The 19,395-nt window shown below is 40.9% G+C and overlaps 1 protein-coding gene across 6 annotated transcripts in view; it reads left to right on the top strand.

Moving 5' to 3' along the window:
• Positions 1–19,395, top strand: part of PTPRZ1 (protein tyrosine phosphatase receptor type Z1) — a 123,899-nt gene that overhangs the window by 20,337 nt on the left and 84,167 nt on the right. For all 6 annotated transcript variants that reach the window (XM_077338392.1, XM_077338391.1, XM_077338388.1 and 3 more), the window contains exon 2: positions 16,198–16,257. In XM_077338392.1, coding sequence (XP_077194507.1) covers positions 16,198–16,257 — 60 coding nt within the window. The remainder of the gene's footprint in view (positions 1–16,197; positions 16,258–19,395) is intronic.

Below are 19,395 nucleotides of genomic sequence, written 5' to 3'. Positions count from 1 at the left end.
AGGGGATACCCTTACCTTTACCTTTTACAGTTTACCCACTGGTATTTTTTTTTGTCACCAATTCTTGTAAGCCTCCTCACTGCCCACGCTCACAGTTGCTCACGTTGCCTGCATGCCCTTTGCCTGAGCCCTGTGAGCACTGCGTGTGGCTGCTTTGGCTGCCCCTGTGACTTCCAGGAGTGAAGTTCTATTTTAGTATTCCATTGCTTCCCTTACTTAATTAGAGTACTAGAATATACTCACACTGAGGTGCATGAGCATGAAATAAGGTTGCATAAGAAATACAGGACAAAACTTTAAGGAAATGAAATATGAATATTATGATAGTCTTTTATTTTATAAGATTCTTTAAAAGCATCTGGAGCATTAAAGCATTGTAAACATTCTTAAATACACTGAAGTTAATTACAAGGATCTCATAAATTGTGAATTCAGTTGTCATATTTTGTACATATTTTATTGTTTTTTTGCTTCAGGTTCTCTTTGCAGTGATTCCTTTTCCCCACAGCAAGCATGAAAGGAACAGACAACATATTTTAAATTATATTTATTCATTGTCAGGCCAAAGATTTATTCCCTCACAGAAAAGCCATTAGGTAGCACTATATAATAACAGCTAATAACAGTAAGAATTGTTTAATTTACCCTGCATTGCCTGATCTTTATTTTATTACATCTATTATAAATTACCTATTCGACATCAAAAAGCTTCATAATAATTCCTTGCTTTTAGCATATAATTTGTTTCTTGCTGGAAATCACTTTGAATGAAAAGTGTATTGTTTTAGAACACTGCCTTCTTTCATACAGACAAATCAATGACTTGATGAAGGTGAACTATATAATCAAAGCATGCAAATCTGATTCAGCCTTGATCCATTTTACATTACCCATATTGGCAGAAGCTTGATGTTCTGTAGGCACGGTTGAAAGCATAAGTTTTATATCGCTAAACTGAAAGCCTGTCTATCTCTGGTAAGTTAGTCCAAGGCCTAGCCTCAATGATTCATGGGTGTACAAGGAACACATCAGTCTAGTGGCTACATTTGAGTTTGGGGTCCCCACTCTGTATCTCATGTAACATTCAGAAGTGAGTTGTAGGATCTCTTCAATTCCTAATTTTTGGTACCTGACAGATTGCACATGGTGGTACACATGGAAAAGAGGCTTCAGTCTTCCCTTTTGTGTCATTTTATTGACCTTAAACATCCTGTTGTAGTGTTAGTGGGTGAGTTGCTGTTTAACAACATGCTTGAATAGTCAAACAGGATCAGGCAGCTACGGGCAGTCTGGTATAAAGTGAGATCATTCAATCTAGTTTGTACCCCTTTGGGTCATTTTTTTTACTAGGTTGGGCCTTGCATGGCTGAAACTTTGACTGACCACTGTGTCTTTGGTCTGGTCCACTAATATATGGGTTAGAGGACCAAAAAGCCTATATAAATATCTTACATTAGTTATTTATTTTCTTTCCTTCCTTTGCACAGCTCTTATATATGCAACCTTTTGCACATTTCTTTTAATAAGCCTTATTTGGGGGATTTCAGTATAAACCCAGTACCTTGACCTATTTTGGCTACAACTACCAAAGTCAGCAGCCACCCAGGGAATCAACTTACCAATGTCCTGGGCAGCAGAAGTGTTAGCAGCCTTTAGATGGCTAACAGGTGGGCCAGACACACAGCTTTCAATGATCCAGGTCTCAAGAGGCAGGCTTATCAAGCAAGGTTCACAGAGAGAAAACCAACTTCCAGCAGCTGTGTTGAATAGGGTAAGAGTGGAGATAGGCAAGGGAGACAGAAAAGGGGAGGAAGAGAAGAGATCAGGGCAGGGCAGGGGTTGAGTATAAAGGGAGTTCTGGAATCCAAGCCAGAGAAGATTGTAATAGTGGGACTGTGGATGCAAAAAGGCCATGAAGACAGAGATGACTCCACATGGTCTGGAGAGCCTGGGTCCCATTCTGAGGCTTGCGGGAGTGTCCCAGCAAGGGTCTCAAGATGGTGGAAGGTGATGTCTTTCTAGGTGCCCAGGTGTGGTACTCTCCAAGTCAACCTTTCTCAACTTTTTTACCATTGAGACACCCTTGAACATTCTTCAGGTTTCAAGACACAACAGAAGTGGCGTGATCATGCAGAATATGGTTAGAAAACATAGCTATGTACATGTCCACCTGGGTTCACTCTCCTCCCTACCCCCCTGAAGGCCCATCATTGGCCGTTTTGGGAGGGAGTAGATGGGTCAACATGACATCTGATAGAACTCTGGCATACAGTTTTGGGATCCACTTCACCACCATTTTAGTGTTAGAAGAGGCTAACTCACAGATAGAGAGAATTAACTGGGGGAGATAACAGACAGAAGCATATGAAATTACTCCCTGAGGATATAAATGAGATGAATAAGAGAAAGCTTTCAGTGCTGAAAATGGATATATAGTGTTGAAGTGGAGAAGAAAGTCAGCCAGACTGTGGCCTGGAGGAGCCTGTGACACAGAGAAGTAAGAACCCTGTATGTGTGTGTATTTCTCTCTCTCTCTGTCTTTTTATACAGAGAGAGAGTTTGTGTCTATATGGGAATGTTATCCTCTGGAATAACACACATCCATTATATGATTTACAGAAGATACACAAAGTTGTGGAATATGAAAAGAATGCCACTAAAATAAAATTTCCAAATATAGGAAGGTCATTCCACTGTTAGCACAATCTGTACTATATGTTTTTATAATAGGTACATAATCTCTTAAGACTTCAAAAATGTTTTGTGTTTAATTAGGTAGACTTGTACATTTCCTCAAATATGCTCCCTGGAAGAGCTTCTTGTGCCGCAGAGTGGTAAGGCAGCAGAAATGCTGTCTGAAGCTGTCTGCCCATGAGGTTGGGAGTTCGATCCCAGCAGCCGGCTCAAGGTTGACTCAGCCTTCCATCCTGCCGAGGTTGGTAAAATGAGTACCCAGCTTGCTGGGGGGTACACGATAATGACTGGGGAAGGCACTGGTATTGAGTCTGCCATGAAAACGCTGGAGGGTGTCACCCCAAGGGTCAGACATTACCCGGTGCTTACACAGGGGATACATTTACCTTTACCTTTATGCTCCCTGGAATGTTAGCATAGAAATGTTCCAAATAGAACAAAGGTTAAATGGATTAATTCAAGCGTATTTCTATAAAAGCATGATATAGCTATACATATGAGGAAAAGGGACATTTTTAAAAGGAAGAAACACTTTCAGCTGTGTTCTGTGTCTGTGCTGTTTATTGGATTTCTTGTTTGGGCAGCAAATTCGTTCCCTGTATAGGATGAGCATTGTTGTATCTGTCCTTGACTTATGAAATATTTTTTTTCAAAAACACCTGTTATTAAAAATTGCAATTAGTCCCAAAACAAATACATTTTCAGCCTTTAGGATCAAAGGCAAATATTCTTATCTTCATAATTAGATTTAGATCCCAGGTGAAAAGGAGAGACCCTTTTATTAAAACCCATGGGTTTAGCTCAGCAGAAAATTACTTCAGTGGACATTTTACAGAGCCCTAGGTTACCTAGGGGAAAGAAATAAGCAACATACTTATTTCGTGATAACGTTAATGCTGACAGCATTTCTGTATTTGGAAGCTTACTAATAAATTGCTTGTTCTCTGAAGAAGAACACAAAGATGTATTCTGCATGTGATAATGAGCCTAAATGTTTAGCTGTATGATTATCTGTTTATTTCTGAAAGCAGAGACATTCACAGAGGCAACAGAAGATCAACCCTGAACTTTGCTTGCCTCACTCCCCTATAGCTACCATTCACCCCCTCCACCAGAGAAATTGTTATCTAAAAACATTGGAATTACTAGGTAATTATAGAATTATAACAACCTATTGCAACAGTGTGCTAATTCAGAATTTCAGTTTTTAAATAGTACATCTCAACCCCTTTTTGTTTCTGAGTTCCATGATGTGTTCACTCTTCATCTTTCCCCATATATCTCTGCACTGAAAAGGGTCAGATAAAAGCTAACAAGTACTAGATGGTGGCAGTAGATTACTATAATATTATAGTGCTATGTAGTGACATAGGAATTCTACTGTGTGTGTTTTTTTAAGAAGCAAGGAAAATGGCACCAATGTGATTGGGATCTGCAAAAATGCATAGCTTCTTCTACACAGCATCCAAGTTGCTTTGGGTCTACCCAACTAGATTAGGGAAAGATTGCAGCAAAGCAAGAAAGAAGCAGGATGAATAGAGGATGATAGTCTGTGGATGTCCCTTAAAGACAGTGCTGTTGTAAGACAGCTGAGATTGAACAAAATGTCTGCTGAACAGTGACCGTGTTCAGGTTCAGCCTAAAACAAATCTCAATTTGCCCCCTTTCCGCATCAAAGTGGGATAGTCTATCTTTTGTCATAAACCTATTCTCTGATACCTATGCTATATACATTACAATGAATTATGCCATCAAAAATACTTTAAATAACAGATTTAAAGGACTGGATTTTCTGAGCTTCTTTCACTGGTAGGGTATTTGTTCAATGTAGGAGGATACTCCTTGGTTCAAAATTTCAAATTTACCATAGAAATTTTGGAGCAGAAATGCCACTGTGCAAGTAAAAGTGATGGTGGGAGGATCATTCAAATAGTTTTTCACTAATTATTCTGCAAATAATTTATAGCTAAGAGCTGCTACTGAGCTACCAATGATTAAGACCTCGGCAAGGCAATATAATACTAAGTTATGGAGTCAGATTCCATTGGTTTAAAATATGGTTTCAAAGAGGATTTATCACAGCACAGATTTGTAATATATTGTTAATGTGCTAAGTACAACTAATACATACTCTCTAAAGGTTGAATAGCAGAGCTTCCTCGTTGGAGAGTGTTCAAAATGGAAAAGCCGGAGATGAGACATTTTTGAGTTACCTTATATAACTCAAAATCTTTTTGTTGTTGTCCAAGACGCATTCCCTAGCTTAGAAAACAGTCTACTAAGTTGATATATCACATATTTAAGATTCATGTGAACATTCTAAATATTGTGCACACAATAGTTTATTGTTGCAGGGGATGTATTACAGCTTTAATACGGGCTTAGTATTGGCTGTTAGTGAAGTAATGACTCCAGAGCACAATATAAAGCTTTAACATTTATTACTCTATAGGAACACTTCAACTTTGTTGTCAGAGACAAAAGCAGTTAGATCATGATTACTGTGCCAGTGAAATCTTGGCTCTGTTCACAGATTTAGATACACTTTCAGAGATCTTGTATGAATAGTTGGGTTCTGAGTTTGTGTCCATGGCAATCTGTTTAATGTGTAAAGGAAGTTACAATGGCGTTAACCCATGAAAAGGATCAGTTGTTTTCGTGGAAAACAGTAGAGACATGCTTTGCATTCATATAGCCAAGATAATCGGACTTATGGTAAGTCTAATTCACTAAAGACTTTTATTTCAGGGATGGCATTGATCTGTGACCTGCAATGATCATATATGTTTGTGTGTGTATACATTTGTCAGTGCCAGTATGCTTGATGCAGTTTTCAACACAAATGTAGTTTCTATCAAAGCAAATTCTTTGACAATCAGATGAAACATACTTAATATTAGAAAGTTTTGAAACATAATATGGGAAAATGTAGGGGCCATATAAATATTTAATTTTCCTGTTCTTATTTGATAAAGTTTTTACAAACCGATGTCTCTCAAGACCAGTTCCATTCATTCTGTCTTGGTACTTCGAACTGAGTGAAATGCTGGCTGAAATACTGGCCAAAGTAGAAGACAGTGGACTTCAGCTAGCCAGCAAATCAAAGACTTCTGTACATTAAAATCACAAAATGACATATCAGAATCTCTCACTGGACTTGCATCCTTAAAGATCCGTGATAGAAACATAAGATCCAGTCCCACTCATACATCTGCCTTGATCTGCATGAACGGTTACACTTTACTTTTTTGTTCTCTATGGCAGTGATCCCCAACCCCTGGTCCGGGGACCGGCAGCGGTCCGTAGATCAGTTGGTACCGGGCCGCGGTTCTGTCTAAGAAGTTAGGTGCTACAGCCCACCAACGTCGACCCAACTTTGCAGAAGTCCAGGTCACAAAGCTCCCCTTCTCCATTCCTGCTCTGACTAGGACTCCCTCATCTCATGTCCAGGAGCGCCGTATTCCCAGGGCAGCCCACACAACTCCGCGGCAATGAGGTTCCTGCCTGCTGCCTTCAACGACCACAGCGAAAAGAAACAGAGGCCAGCTTGCTCCCTTGTCCTTCTCATCCATTTGCCCAATCAGAGGAGCCGTAGTGGCCGTCAGCTAAGCCCACCCCTCTGGCGCCATCCAATGACGGATCCTCTAGTAGACTACCCCCCCCGGCCCTCAGTAAAATTGTCAAGCATTGACCGGTCCCTGGTTATAAAAAGGTTGGGGACCACTGCTCTATGGAACAATCCATGTGGTGTGCTCTGTTTTGTAGCTCGATAAAATTTTCTCCATTTCTGCAGTGTGTTTTGTGTATCCTGGATAGTTCAATTTAAGCACTGAATACTTGTTAAATAATATGACAACAGCAGTAATTTGATCTGAATCCCTGGATGTTAGGATCAGTTTAACTTTGTCCTTTTCTTCCTTGTAGTGAGAATAATAATGATCATTAATACCATAGAAAATAATATAATAAAATCATTTTGGGATGAGTAACTCAAGAAATTGTAAAACAGATTAGAGTCCAGTAGCACCTTAGAAACCAACAAGATCCATAACTGGGCAACTTGCCATGTATACAGAAAAATGTTAATTTGTTGTGGGGTTTTTAACAAGAAATACTCGCAATTGTCCAGTTATTACTGGGCATGCAGATTGCCATTTGAGACCCACAAAGGTTCAGGTAATAGAGGCATCTGTTAAACAGAAGGGGAACAAAAATGCATTAGTGATCCCTTTAGTGCAGTTGTGTCAAACTCATTTGTTATGAGGGCTGGATCTGACATAAAAGTCACTCTGTCATGCTAGACCATGTGTACCATTAAATGTAATACCAGGTACTGGAGATATAAACTTTATAAAGGACACGGACAAACACAATATGTTTTAGTCATACACTAAAGCAGTTGATTCCCAGCAGTGATAGCAATCAATGTACTGGGGAAACCACAAAAACCCCAATAAATATATTTAAGAAAAAGCTCTGGATTGCTAGCTGGACGGGGGAGGGGGAGGGGAGGAGACGGGGAGTTGACTCCAACGAGTAGCCATCTTTTAATGCACTGGGGATTTTAAGGCTTGTGTATTTTTATTATTTTATTGTAAACTGCCACAAGTCTCTGAGAGTGGCGGTATATGAATCAAAGAATAAATAAATTAAATATGCAAGAATACATTCCCCCCCCTCGAACAGCTACCATAAAAGGGAGGATATCTTAATTTCCATACAAATTAATTACTTTTTGTATTTATACTGCTTTTAGGAGACAAGTCATCTTCCTTGCAAGTAAATAGGGTGGTTTTTCAACACACACACACTACACCCAACCTCAGCAGCCAAGCTTGGCAATGATTAATCTCTTGCTCTTTATTTCATCTCCTCCAACATCCTACCACTGAGAATTTTGGGGAGGCGCACCACACTTCCCCATCACTGTTCCACCCGTATCATCATCCTTGTGAGATAGCCCAGGCCGAGTGACCAGCCCCGGGTGACCCAGACAACAGGCTCCTGCCTCAGGAGGAGTGGGGACAGGACCTGGTTCTCAGATCTACCCCCATGTTCTCATCCATCCTATATCTCTCACAGAAGTGGTGGGGCTGAAGGAAAGGCCTGACAGAGAGGCTGTTTCCAAAACCTCCAAGTGGTAAATTTTGTCCTCCAGCAACCCCTTTTCCCTCACAGAATTAGAACATGTGATGGGTAGAAGGGAGGCCTAATACCTGTGCCAGAAATCCCAGCAAGACGTGCTGGCACAGGGTTTACTACAGAAACTTGCTCACCTGGGCTGATTCTGCAGTTCCTTTATTTTTTCCATTGTCGATCCTGCTGAATTCAGATCAATTTGGACCTGGGTCTTTCTCCTCCCCTCCTCCTCCCCAAATTGAAACAGAAAGCCTTCTGCACTTGATTGGGGAAGATCAGAGGAGGGAAGGGACTGCTGGTCATTAGGCTGCTTTGTTTATTTTTCTTTTCCTGAACTAGCGAAGGGGGGGGGGGGTCAGGTGAAGTCCAACTGGCATTAGTGATTTATTCTCTTTTGACTCCTGAGCCAGCAGCAGCCTCTCAGAGAATTAGGCAAATCTCTGCTGAGAGAAGTGTGGGCTTTTGAAGTGTCGTCACTTTAAAGCAGGGCAAAAATAATAAGTCTTGGGGGGGAAGCCTTACAACCGGGAACCAGGAAGTCTTTGAACTGATGCCCTGGCCAATCAGGAAAGACTGCTTTGCTATGTCAGCATTGCAGACGCAGAGTAGGAAGTTAATTCACAAAAAAACAGTAATCTACACATATACTGGTGGCTTTCAAAGGCTTTCAAATATGGCGACTTATATCTGCTCCTGGATATCACAGGGGAAACGTAGGGTCACCAAGGATCAATCATGCATGTTGCAGAGGGAAAAAAGTGCCCCAAATCAAAATCAACCCCTAGAGGAACAATCAGGCCGTGAACACCCTATTCCGAACTGCCTCCCCTTTGCCTACCAGCCGTACGAAGAGGCAGCAGTCAGGTAAGCTGGCCCCTGACCCAAGCAGATCCATTGCAGCCTTGCCAGACCTCAGCAGAGCTGCCAGGTGTGTGGGGGAGGCAGGAAGCCCCCACCAAAGCTTGTGCCTGCCCTGAGCAGCCCTGCCGTGGACTCGCCAGGCCTCAGCAGAGCTGCCCAGATTGGGGGGGGGGGGGAGGCTAGAGCCCGTTGTATTTTTTGTACAATGGACTTTTCTGCTAGTATTCTATAAATGTAAAATAGTACATAAAAGCAGCAGTTAAAAACACAATAAAACAATCCTAGCCACTATGTGGCAACCCCAGAGCATCTCAGTTTCCGGGGGGGGGGGCTCCATATAGAGGGAACCCAAGATGTTAACTGAGTCATCCATATCCATACTGTTAAATAAAAAGGCCTGAAATGACCTTTAGAGGAAGATAAAATTATACTTAAAACACAGAATAGAGAATAAAATATACCACTCTGTTTTATTTCTTTTTTGTCATAATTGGGGACTCAGACTGTGAAACAGAAAACTGGACTTTCTTAAGGAAGAGCAGATTCCTGGAGCCAGTCCAAGTTGGGATTTGTTTGATCCCAAGGGTTTTTTTCTAAATGATTTTTTGTCAGAACCTGAGGAGTAAGGGCAAAACAGTCACCTCTGTTTCCCCAGAGACACTTGGATGGTCAGTAGAAACCACTGCAAAACTAGCTGTTCATGCACTGAACATTTTTGTATGCAAAAGACTACTTAAAGAATAAGAGAAACCCCTTAAAATTAGCCTTTTGCCTATTCGAAAAATAGGTGTTTTAGGTTTTTTTATGAACTTTTTGGCACAGAGAGGGTATGATTTGAAAGATTAATCTTAGTAGTTTTTGGTTCTGTGTTATAAAAAAACATTCACCTGCAACACAGAAACAAAACAAATATTATGAAGCCTTTCAAAATAAGTCTTTTGCTTGCTAAAAATGAAAGGTTGAAAATGCTTTCAGAACAGAAAGTGCTTGTTTTAGAAGGATTGTTATCTCTTCTTGTTTCTATAGCAACATATATATGTGCTTTTTCTAGGATCTCTGAATCTATGGCACAGAAATTATTTTAATAAAATATTCCCCAGTATTTGCAGTCTTGGCAGACACCAGCAGGCATCAAAATGCAACCTCTCTTGGACTGCTTATCAAATTCATGATATATGAGGTCCCAATCCAAAGAGTAGTCTGCAGTAGGGAGGACCAAGTTTCAACTGTAACAGCAATCCTCAACAGATTTAGTGATCACTCTAGTCCACTTTGTGTATCTTGCATGATATTTGAGACTAGCAGCAGTCCTGGACTTAGTTATGTGATGTCTCAGCCGGCACAAAATTGCACCCTTACAATGAAGATTCTATAATATACTGGTTATCACATTAATAACTATTTATATTCAGTTCTGTTTCTCTTACATCTGAAATCTTTATAGATTTCTTGTGGAATTGCTTGGAATCAGTTTGAATGCCAATTGCAATGCAATAAATGAGTGTGGGTTTTATAATTTTATAATTTAAGACAAGTCCTGGTAATTCCTTCTCCATACTATCGGTACTTATCCATATACTGTCAACTGGTCTAATTTTAAAAATTAGCAAGCTGTATTGCAAAAATCGAAGAGCCTCTTGTGGCGCAGAGTGGTAAGGCAGCCGCCTGAAAGCTTTGCCCATGAGGTTGGGAGTTCAATCCCAGCAGCCGGCTCAAGGTTGACTCAGCCTTCCATCCTTCCGAGGTCGGTAAAATGAGTACCCAGCTTGCTGGGGGGTAAACGGTAATGACTGGGGAAGGCACTGGCAAACCACCCCGTATTGAGTCTGCCATGAAAACGCTAGAGGGCGTCACCCCAAGGGTCAGACATGACTCGGTGCTTGCACAGGGGATACCTTTACCTTTACCTTTTATTGCAAAAATCATTCTCCTGATCACCATCAAAAATATAAAGGAGGGAAAGTATAATTTAATTTGTTCATCTAGCACAGTGGTTCCCAAACTTATCTGGCCTACCGCCCCCTTTCCAGAAAATATATTATTCAGCGCCCCCTGAAAATTAATTTTTTAAAAAATTTAATAGCAATTAAACAGAAAGAGGTCATTCTTAGTCAAATCTTAGCCCATCACCACCCCCCTGGATCGCTGCAGCACCCACCAGGGGGCGGTAATGCCCACTTTGGGAATCACTGATCTAGCATGTTCAACCAGCCATGGGCTTCTTTCTCCTTTTCCTTTCCCACCTCTATGATATACTTCAGGGACATCCAACGTGATGCCGGCAAGGATCTTTCCTGGCACCTGCCAAATGTTTTTAGGAAGTAGGCAGGTTCAGATGGGGCTTTTGTCCAGCAAGGCTTCTGATTGGCTCTGCAGATTTTTTTCAAAAGGGCTTCAACCAAAGCTTTTACTACAGCACAAGGATCTTCACTGTGTTACTGAAGGTATACGCCTAACCACACTTCCTGACACTCTGTGGTAGGCTCCATCTCCTAGGGAAATAATTTTGTGGTTGACTTCACCTCTTGCAGTAGTCATTCTGTGGTTACACCCTTTGTCAAAATTCCAGGTGTCCACGGGCTCTAAAAAGCTGGGGACCTTTGACATATTTTACCAGTGTTGCCTTCATCAAATTCATGTTTTTCATCCACTGACATTTAATTAAAATAATAATAAATAACAAATTAGGGAATAAACTTTATTTGACTGGAGATGTTGGTATAGAAATTACATGTTGCCCTGCCTTCAGTGCAAGGTTCTTAAAACTTAAGTGTGTCTATATAATATGTAAAAACATTGATCCTGCTTCTTGATTGCTGAAACTGTCATTATTTGCCTACTGAAGTTCCTCATGGAACTTTAAAAGTGTAGCATTCTGTCATGCCTAAGCTCTACCTCTTTTTGCATTTGATTATGCAACAGATTGTTTGAAGTAATAATTAAGAGAACACTGGATAAAGGAAGTTCTCTGGAACTTCCAGAAAAGTTCCTGGAAATAGCAACTAATGCTTGAAAATCAGAGCTTTCCATCTTTTTAAATGCTCACATAAAAGCAGTTTTGAAAGCCTTTACACTGGTAGGGACTCGGGAGTGCTAGCTGGAGAACCACAACCCCTACCATAATACTGCAGGTTTCAAGATATCTAGAATACCAAATGACATTTAAGTTTATGACCTTGTTGATGTACACATACAGTTCCTTTTGACCATAGTGGGTTATGTAAGTGCATAAGAGCATCGTGCTTTATGATAGGTGCACAGACATCATACTCTTTTCTGTTTCCTGACTGTTTCCTGCAGATATTTGTTAATTAGATTAATGACCCAATTTGCAGCATAACTTTTTATAATGAGAATATAATTGACAGGCTGTTAGTGAAATGAGTTTGCCTTACTTTGCCAAAGCAAAAGATGCTGCAAGTATGCTCACCTCCAGTAATGGGGTATATTGCTAATTATTTATGAATGTGTTCATTACTAAAATGATTTGTAATCCAAACCAGCAAAAGCACCATGAAATTAATGCAAAGGCTTATTCTAGAACCAGATCTCCTCATCTCGCCATAGCTCTTCCTACCAACTGCATATGTGCAGCTGATGGGAACCTCCTGCCAAACAGCAAGCTGTTCAGTTTTCTTCTAATGATGCCAACTAACAGAAGGTGACCTGGAAGCCCTTGAAAATTCATACCCCTTTCTACTAATCGCTCCCACCGCCTTCTGTCCCTATATGAAATGAGTGAGATTTTTCCATTAGACTATCATAGCAGCTCATCCACTTTCTTGCCTTTCTTCTCATTCAAGATGCATGCACACATGTGTGAATGAGGCTGAGGCTCTTAATGAGGTCCGAATTCACTATGAGGCATAATTAAGTAAGTCATGTCAGGCATGAGTAAGAGACTTGTCTTTGGTAACTTCTCACTTCTTTTCTTAGGATGGGAAACAGAAAGATTCTAAGCAAATCCTCAAATCATAATGAAAAAGCTCTAAGGCAGGTATCAAATAGAAATGGAGACTGCGGTATTAATGGAATAATCAGTAATTAAACAAGGCACATACTTGCTGTCAAAGTAATACTTAATATGTTAGAGCACCAAACACTAAAATGCCTGCAATAAACACAAACAGTCTGAATTACCAAACAAAGCCTTGTAACAAAGCATAATATGGTGGGAAATAAAGGATGGCAGAGAGTATGGAGGAAGTTATTACCATTCATATTCTGCATGAGGATACCACCTGGAGCAGCAAAAGGATATGCAGCCAGCAATTCAAACAGAAGAGACCTGTACAAACTAGAGGGTTTGGAGTTCCATGAGGTAAAGCTTGACAGGGGAATCGAGAGAGAATCTTGGCAGTAGTTTTATTCATTCGTACATTGCCTTTCTCCCCAATGGGTCCCAAAGCTGTTTCCATCATTTCTTGGCCTCCATTTCAGCTCCACAATAACCATGCGAGTTAGAGAAGACTGAGTGTGTGTGACTGACCCAAGATCACCCAAGCAGTTTTCTGAGACAGACGGGGGATTTGAACCTTTGTGTCTCAGACTTCAGATCTTAGTCCAAGACTCTAACTACTACTTGACACTGGTTCTCAAACTCCCGGCCATAATCCAAGGAAGAGGCCTGCAGAGTGAGAGTTGTGAGTGAACTAAAAGCCCAGTGTATACAGAAAGGACGCTTGATTTTATATTTAGCATGGGTTGAGATAGTGCTGAGATAGTCCTTGATCCAGGACATAGAGAATAAAGGGAAACAAATATTTGGTCTTCCCAGGCTCAAAGGGAAGATGGCTAATTTCAGGTGCAACTAGAGGAAAGCCTCTCAGTTGACTGGGGAAGTTAGAGGCAAAGGATTCCCAAGCCCTGGAAACATCTCTACTCTGAAGAGGCAGGAAGGCTTTGTGGTGAAAAGAAAAAAGTGTTTCCTTGCCTGAGCACTTTCCAAATGGGAAAGGTGGATTGAGAAGAGGTATCATTTTGTCCCTGGAAGGTTCTCTTGTTATGTAGGGCTTAGACAACACTGTAGACACTCTGCATAAAAAGCACAGTGATTGACCAGTAATCATACAACAGATTCTTTTATGGATGGATAACATTGTAATCCTAAACAGAGTTATACTCTTCTAAGACTTCAATATACTGAGGGTAGGGCTCTACTGTGGGTCAATTATTCTGAGCTCTCTCTTAGGCCTATTATGCACGGCCTCTGAAATGGTGGCATGGAGAACGCGGAGGAGGAAGAAGCAAAGCAAACCGCTTACGCACGGGACGGAACGCAACGGCGGTAAAACCCAGAGTATCCAATTATGCATGCGGCTACTCCGGAGCCACTTCTGGTTGCGCCCTGGTCCCGGGATGCTCCACTTTCTTCCGCATCTTGCCAACGTGGCTTTTTCGGTGGCATACGCTGACTCTGCGCCCAGTTGCCGCCTGCAGCATGCATAATTGGTGATTTTAGCCGCTGCCATTCCACCCCGAATGCAGACCTTCTACTCCGTGCATAATGGGCCTTACACCAGACCTAACCCTGGGCTTGCAGTCATCATACAAGCTACCCATGATACCTTCATAGCTATGCTTCAGTCATGTTGAATGACTCTTTCCAATTGGTTCTTCTGTTAACTCACCTACTTACTGTTCTGCAAATAATCAGCTCAGGCTTTCAGGACTGCTCTTTAAGATGGGTTTTTTTCTAATTTCTGAGTTTATCAGAAATGGCTGTTCAGTTGCTTGATCAGGAGGTCACATAATTGTTAAAAATTATCAGTGGGTAACTGCCAACATTATGGTTCTGTGGCACTTGCTCTAGCAGTAAAAGTTACACAGAAGATCACTGCCATATTGAAGCAGCCGTTGTTTGGCTTTCTGTTTGACTGGTTAGTTTTTTGAGTATTTTGTTACTGAACACTGTATTTTTGTATATATATATGTGTGTGCTTAAAAAGCTTTTGTAATCTTTCAGCGTTGGAGTGGGAGCACAGGTCTGTTTCAAATAAAATAACATAGGACATCTTAATTCAGAATTCAATACTTTCAGTGGCATAATTTTTAAAAGTAAAAATTAATTCTTAAAACTAAACAGCCCATCAAAATTTAAACTCATTCTGGCAAAGAAATTTATCATGTTATGAAAACAAGGTCAAATACAAAAACCTAGCAGGACATTTAAATTATGGACCTCTTGCATTGGGTTCAGTTTGACTCTTATTACACCCTATATGCCTGCCTCGTGTCTTTATTATTTGTACTACTCTCCCCTATTTTTCTGTTCATACATTCCCTTCCATTTTAGCGATATTTCAGCAATTCAGCCAATAGCAATGGAGAATTCACTCACTAACTAATAATAGCTTGTGGTTATATTGGGTTTAACAAGTGCTTTTGAGTTTTTGTGACAATATGAATTTTTGTGACAATTGAGTTTTTGTAACAATATTTTTGTCAAAAAGAATACTTTACTAGCAAATCTTCATATTATCTGTTTTGCTCTGATGCCTCATTTCTATAAATATTAATATCAAGGATCCATGCACTAATCTTATGTTGTGCTTCTTTGATGTGCTATTTCCTGCCACGCTTTACCAGTCAGAGATTATCAACTGTGCTTCTGCAATTTCTCGTGTCTTAGGGGTTCGCTAGCGGGAGGCTGAGGCCAGGATGTGGGTAGGGTGGCCATTGGCAATGGTGTCACTGCTGGGGAAAACCCAGCAGTGACATCAGTCCGCTCAAGGAATTGCTAAAAGCTCTATGCTAAAACTCTGGTTGTTTGTGTCATTAATGCAGATTAACTCCCCCCCCATTAGATTCTAAACCATTGTTATCCTCCATATAAGAAGGGAGGAGGAAAGAACTAGGTACATGAGTAAGCACCTTAGCATGACTATTCTCAATTCAACTATTTGTCTCCCTCCCCACACAGTTTAAAAAAATATCAGAATTAGATTCATTAATTCCTGCCAATTCATTCATCCATGCCTTTTTAGTCAATATCAATGCATTTGTTGGACTTTTTTCCATGAAAAAGGTAATTACAAATTCAGTTTCCTTCAAATATCATACTAAGAAGACATTAAACTTGAATGTGCACAAACCTAACTTGTTCCCGTGCTTGCCCGTGTACCTAGCAGCTTCGGTTCAAGGGAGAAATAAACAACTGGGACTCATAACTGATTCCAGATAACTACAGCTTCATTTTGCACAAGGAGCTGCTAAAGCATACCAGAGGAGGGGAAGGCAGTTTTCTGATTGGAAAGATAGAAGAGCTGGGAATTAGGGTCTAGGGGTCAAATGCCAAAGACAGCACTTTGAATACCCATATTGATGCCTGATCTTAATATAACCTCACGAAGGGCTATGAGGCATATTATTTCTGTTTATTCTGTGAATAGAATACTACACAGAGAAAATTGATGTACTGACACTGATTATGACAGTTCATTCGTTCTTTGACATCCTCTGTGCTTCTTGAAACTGACATGATTCTGTTGCGCTTATTTTTAGAATTCGTTTCTGGATATCTCAGACAGCAGAGGAAAATTATTGAAGACTGGTCCTATTCAGGTAAGTGCATTATTTGCTATTTCATGATGCTTCATTATTATGAATATATAAGCAAATTGTTTTTCCTTTCAGCAGCAAATTCAGGTAAATCAAACCAGCTTGGTAAAATTGCATTTTCACTTGAAATATAAAAAGATATAAAAGGGATTGAAAGAAGTCAGGGAATGCTTATGCTCATTCAGCTAGCACAAAGAACAAAAGAGCCCTGCTGGTTCACACCAGTGGTCCAGCTAGTCCAGCATCCTATCTCACACAGTGGCCAACCAGTTCCTCTGGATGGCCGACAACAGGACATAGAGGCTGAGGCCTTCTCCTGATGTTGGCCCCTCGCTCTGAGATTCAAGTATGAGTGCCTCAGTCACTATGGCTAGTAGCCATTGATATACTTGTCCATGAAACAGCCTAATTCCCTTTTAATGCTGTTTATTCCCATAGCCATCTCCAGATCCCCTGGCAGTTAATTCCTCATCTTAATTACTCTCTTTCCTTTTGTCTGTCCTGATCCTACTGCCCATTGGTTTAATTGGATGCCCTTGAGTTCTAGTATTTGGGAGAGAGAAAAATTCTCTTTGTCAGTGCTCTACATCCCATGCACAATTATATTTGTTTGTTTTATTTTTTATTTAAATTATATACCCCTGCTCTTGGACTAGCCATCTCAGGGTGGTGAACAACAAGGTATATAACACTTACAGAATAAAATACACAAATATCATAAAAGCCAGATAACATTAAATTATAAAAATTAATTTTTTTATCTGATCTAGGAGAAACCTCAATGGGTTTCCAGGAAATAGTCAATGGTTGTGGTTCCTTACCAAAGGTGAACTATAGGGGTTAAATGGATCTCAGCGACCCTTTGAGTACCATAAAAGGAGAGCTATTAAGTTTGGGAAATGAGTTAGGAATTGCTAATTCAGGTGAATGGTTGCAAGGGACATGAGATTAGGAAACTTATTATCCCAAATAATAAACCTCCCTAGGGGAGACTGTGTGCTTACATTTATGAACTGGCTGACAACTATTATACTGTCATTTTTGATCATGTTATTAAAGGAAGTGTTTTATGTGTATCTAACTGTAAACTTCCAAAAGTACCGACAGGATTTCAAAGAGGCAGAGAAACTAGAGATCAAATTGCCAACATACTCTGGATCATGGAGAAAGCTAGGGAGTTCCAGAAAAACATCTACTTCTGCTTCATTGACTATGCTAAAGCCTTTGATTGTGTGGAACACAACAAACTGTGGCAAGTTCTTAAAGAGACGGGAATACCAGAGCATCTTATCTGTCTCTTGAGAAACCTATATGCAGATCAAGAAGCAACCGTAAGAACCGGGCATGGAATCACTGATTGGTTCAAAATTGAGAAAGGAGTTCAGTAAGGCTGTATACCGTCGCCTTGCCTATTTAACTTGTATGCGGAGCACATCATGAGAAAGGCAGGGTTAGATGAGTCACAAATTGGGATCAAGATTGCAGGGAGAAATATTAACAGGCTCAGGTATGCAGATGATACCACTCTAATGGCAGAAAGCGAAGAGGAACTAAAGAGTCTGTTGATGCGGGTGAAGGAGGAGAGTGCAAAAGTTGGCTTGAAACTCAACATCAAGAAAACAAAGATCCTGGCATCCGGCCCTCTCAATTCCTGGTAAATAGATGTGGAAGAAATAGAGGTAGTGACAGATTTTATTTTCCTGGGCTCCATGATCACTGCAGATGGGGACTGCAGCAAAGAAATTAAAAGACGCTCCTGGGAGGAAAGCTATGGCAAATCTAGGCAGCATCCTAAAAAGCAGAGACATCACCCTGCCAACAAAAGTGCGTTTAGTCAAGGCTATGGTATTCCCAGTTGCAATGTATGGCTGTGAAAGTTGGACCATAAGGAAGGCCGAGCATCAAAGAATTGAGGCTTTTGAACTCTGGTGCTGGAAAAGACTCTTGCGAGTCCCTTGGACTGCAAGGCGAACAAACCAGTCAGTCCTAGAGGAGATCAGCCATGACTGCTCCTTAGAAGGCCAGATCCTGAAGATGAAACTCAAATACTTTGGCCACCTTATGAGAAGGAAGGACTCCCTGGAGAAGAGCCTAATGCTGGGAGCGATAGAGGGCAAAAGAAGAAGGGGACGACAGAGAATGAGGTGGCTGGATGGAGTCACTGAAGTAGTAGGCGCAAACTTAAATGGACTCTGGGGAATGGTAGAGGACAGGAAGCCCTGGAGGATCATTGTCCATGGGGTCACGATGGGTCAGACACAACTTCACACCCAACAACAACAACAACTGTAAACTACCCTTCAATGAAAAACTGCCTGCAAACAATATATATTTTTAAAATTCTAGTTTTGAAAGATATATCTCCTTCATTCACATTGTGAGGTTTCTGAAATCATTAGCTTGTGCTTAACCAGTAGAAATCTGCTTGTATTTTAGGGGTAGAGCAGTCAGATCATTCATTTTTGCACCCTTTCAAATATCTAGGATCAGTCGAACTAAAACAGAGGTCTGCTTGTATAAGTGTCAGGGCCATTCCGCACTCGTCCAAAATAGCACAATGATTACAAATTGAAATCGCTATTGTTTTGCTGTTATGCACAACATCATCGACCATCTGCAACACTCCTGAAACCGATCTGCAAAAAGCGCTTCGTTGTAGTGCTTTCAGGGAAATCCCTAAAAGTGGATTCACCCTCCGGAAAGCGCTACACTCTTGCAACCAATCTGCAACACTAGCGGGAAAGTTCTGTGCGTTACCATTGTTGCAGTTTCTGCAAAGTCCCTCCCCCTAGCTCTCTCCTCTGATCTTCCGGCGAAGCGATCGCCTTTTTTTTTTCTCTGAGCGAGCGGAGATCAATGCACCGGCGAGCCTTCGTTTACCCAGCGAGGCTTCCCTGGCTGCAGAGCTGTTTTAAGTCACCAAGCACGAAACAACACACAGCCCCGTTTGCTGGGATTATTTTCCCTTTATTTTTCACTGTATTTTCAGCCGAAAATCGCGCCCGTGCCGGGGGGGGGTAATTTTTTTTTTCACTCGGGGGGAGCGTGGCAACAATGAAACGGCAGCTCAAACACCACCTGCTACCTAGATGGGTCTCTCCATTGCAACGAATCAACGCAGATTCGTTGCAACATGTCTGT

Source organism: Paroedura picta, chromosome 5 (genome assembly GCF_049243985.1).
Source record: "Paroedura picta isolate Pp20150507F chromosome 5, Ppicta_v3.0, whole genome shotgun sequence".
In the NCBI taxonomy this organism is placed as follows: domain Eukaryota; kingdom Metazoa; phylum Chordata; class Lepidosauria; order Squamata; family Gekkonidae; genus Paroedura; species Paroedura picta.
The sequence above is the reverse complement of the archived record's forward strand: the minus strand, read 5'-3'. Positions and strand labels throughout refer to the sequence as shown.